Source organism: Lucilia cuprina, chromosome 4 (assembly GCF_022045245.1).
Source record: "Lucilia cuprina isolate Lc7/37 chromosome 4, ASM2204524v1, whole genome shotgun sequence".
NCBI classification, from domain to species: Eukaryota; Metazoa; Arthropoda; class Insecta; order Diptera; family Calliphoridae; genus Lucilia; species Lucilia cuprina.
In genome coordinates, this window is record NC_060952.1 from 22776480 (window position 1) to 22779448 (window position 2969).

The following is a 2969-nucleotide window of genomic DNA, read 5'->3' on the forward strand; positions in this document are numbered from 1 at the left end:
CCAACAGGTGAGGATTTTGTAAATTAAAATTTAATTAAATTAGAAACTAGTTTTTAATTTATTGGATTTTAAAAAAAATTGTTATCTCAATTATCTATAAGTCATTTCAATTATAAAATAAAAGTTAATTGTTTTCTTAATATTACGTTTATGTAAAACTGCACTTTTCGTCACTTGGCATGTCCTACATTACATACCTATCTCGCCTATAATCAAGGTTAAATTTAATTAAAATTGTTGGATAAAATAAATTATATGCATAGCTCTCCAGTACTCAAACTCATAAAATTATCGTGCTCATCAACATCGCATCATTACCCTCACCATCACTACAACTCTCATATTGTTTGTGGATTTATTTTGTATCTGTATCTTTCTTTAACCACTGGATTTAACAGTATTTTTTTTTTTGTCTTCTTTTATTTATTTTCATTTTCGTGTATAGTTTTTGTATATTGTGGTCATTTGAATAGTTGATCTCTAAAATACTTCGTAACAACGCATTTTATCTCAGCTCGTGTTTATAAAAGTTTGTACTATTTTTGATTAACATTTAGTAGATTTTAGATTGTCAATTGCTACACAAAGGTTGTGAACTTAAAGGTGGAAAGAAAACATAACTTCTTTTTGTGCAAAAGAAATACAAAATTTAAAATATGCGTGGTTTTATAGTAAGTGAAAATAAAAGTCGTTTGAACAAATTAAATATTTTTTAAGTTAAACTAATTGAACTAAAAAATTGGATCTGTAAGATAAATAAAAAAATTAACTTTAAAAGTTGAATAATAAATTCATGTGAACTGTTATGATCCTTGAAAATTTTAAAGATAAAATAAGAAAAACCTAAAATAAAATAATAGTGAATATAATCATGTAGAAAATATCATTGAAATTACAAAGTAAACTTTTTAAAAAAAAGTTATAAATGTGAAATTATAAAAGAAAATTTTGAAATGTTTCAATGAATTATCAACGTGATGAGGTTTAGAAATAAAGAATCACACTTGAATGTACATGATATGAAAAGCGCATAAAAGTCATCAATGAGTGTAATGCTGGAAATATTGCTTACATATGGAAAGAAATTTTAATAAAATTAAAACAAAAAATATTTTCGATAACGAAAGCAATAATTTAAAAAAAATACGATTTTGTGCGAATATTCGTTCTTTATGAAATATATAACCAAAAAATAGATTTTCATAAACATAGGCCCTGAGAATTTTTGAGAACGCTTAAAAGTATACCAAAATGATATAAAAAGCCAATAATTAAAGATTAATATGGGATGCAACCATAAACAAGGAAATAACTTTGTTAATACGTGATTCACTATAATCGTTTAGAATAAGTTTTATTACGAGCTCTTTTTTATTTTTTTGCAAGAAATATATAATATTTTTAACTAATAACTGTTTTCATCTAGGTCATTTGCATTTGTGCCACAGTCTTAGCTGCACCTCAGGGTTACAATTATAATCAACAACAGAGTGGTTTTTCAGCCGGTTTACCCAACTTTAAAACAAATGCTCATGTAGCTACTACCACAACGAAAACACAAGAAGCACATGGATTCTTGCAACAGGCAGTTAATTCTGGCAATTTGCAACAAGCTTTACTAGGAGGACAAACAACGGCACATAATACACAACAATTTTCAACAGCACCCAAATTTCCACAATATCAACCTGTTACACAGCAAAACTTTGGCTTTGCAAATGTACAGCAACAACAGGCACCTTCTGTAGGAAACTTTGGAGGACAACAACAATTCAATGGCTTTCAGCAACAACAATATTCCAATCCAAATACTGTCACTAAAGATATCTATGTACATGTAGCCCCCGAAGATGGTGAAGATCAACAATATCAACAACCTGCTTTGCCTCCACCACCACCACGCAAACATTATCGTATTGTGTTCATTAAAGCTCCATCTCAAAATATTAATAAGGCAGCTCTACGCATACAACAGGCTCCCACCGAAGAGAAGACCATTATTTATGTTTTGACTAAGAAACCCGATCCTTTAGACTTGCAGGCCGCTATTCAAGATGTTCAACCTAAACAGCCCAGCAAACCGGAAGTATATTTCATCAAATACAAGACACAAGAAGAGGCACAACATGCACAACGTACTATTCAAGGTAAGTGAGCCATTAGTTTAACATAAAATGATGATTTTGATAACAAATGATTTTTATGGGTTTTTGGTAACAAGAAAACGAAAACACAAAAAGAGAACTGAAACATAAATTTTAAAAACAAATGAACTTGAAATGAATTTATTCATAGATTTAGTTTTTTAGTTTTTTTTTTTTTTTTAATTGTATTAATTTGTTTAATTTTATGTCTTATCACAGCTCAATATGATCAACTTGGCGGCACTTCACAAGTATCCGATGAAGGTATTGCACCTGTAGCCTCGGTAATTGGTTCTTTAGATGGTGGTCAACAAACCGGCTTGGATTTTTCCAAAGGTTCCGCGCACACTAGCAGCTCATCATCACAGTCTAGCTCCAGTTTTACTAGCAGTGGTGCAGTAAATAATGGCAGTCAATATTTGCCACCTATTGTAAAATTGTAAAATTTCTTAGAAAATTTTAAATTACTTTATTTCCATCAAACATGACTGATTTGCCATTAAATGCCACCATAAAGATTTCTTTTCTAAATCGTCGTTTTCTACTCTTTAAATTAATTTAAATTTAATTAAAAAAACATTTACTTTTACTCATGACAAATGAAGACAAATTACTTTTACGTTTTTAGTACATGTTTATCTAAAATCAAGAAAATTACAAAAATGTCTACTCATCAGATATAAAAATGAAATTAATTAACTTCTAATTACTTCCCTTTTACGTAGTTTTGTTATTGAATTATTTGTTGTTATTTCTTACTTTTAAAATTGTTACCTTATTCGTTAAATTTGTTAAATTTGTTGTAAATTTATTTGTTTCATTTGT

General features: G+C 28.8%; 1 protein-coding gene across 1 annotated transcript; it reads left to right on the forward strand.

Moving 5' to 3' along the window:
- The first annotated feature begins 521 nt into the window (after positions 1–521).
- On the forward strand, positions 522–2969 carry LOC111675825. The gene is made up of 3 exons (XM_023436666.2): positions 522–671; positions 1427–2147; positions 2364–2969. Exons 1-3 carry the CDS (start codon positions 657–659, stop codon positions 2585–2587), a joined length of 960 nt encoding a protein of 319 aa, XP_023292434.2. The 5' UTR covers positions 522–656; the 3' UTR covers positions 2588–2969.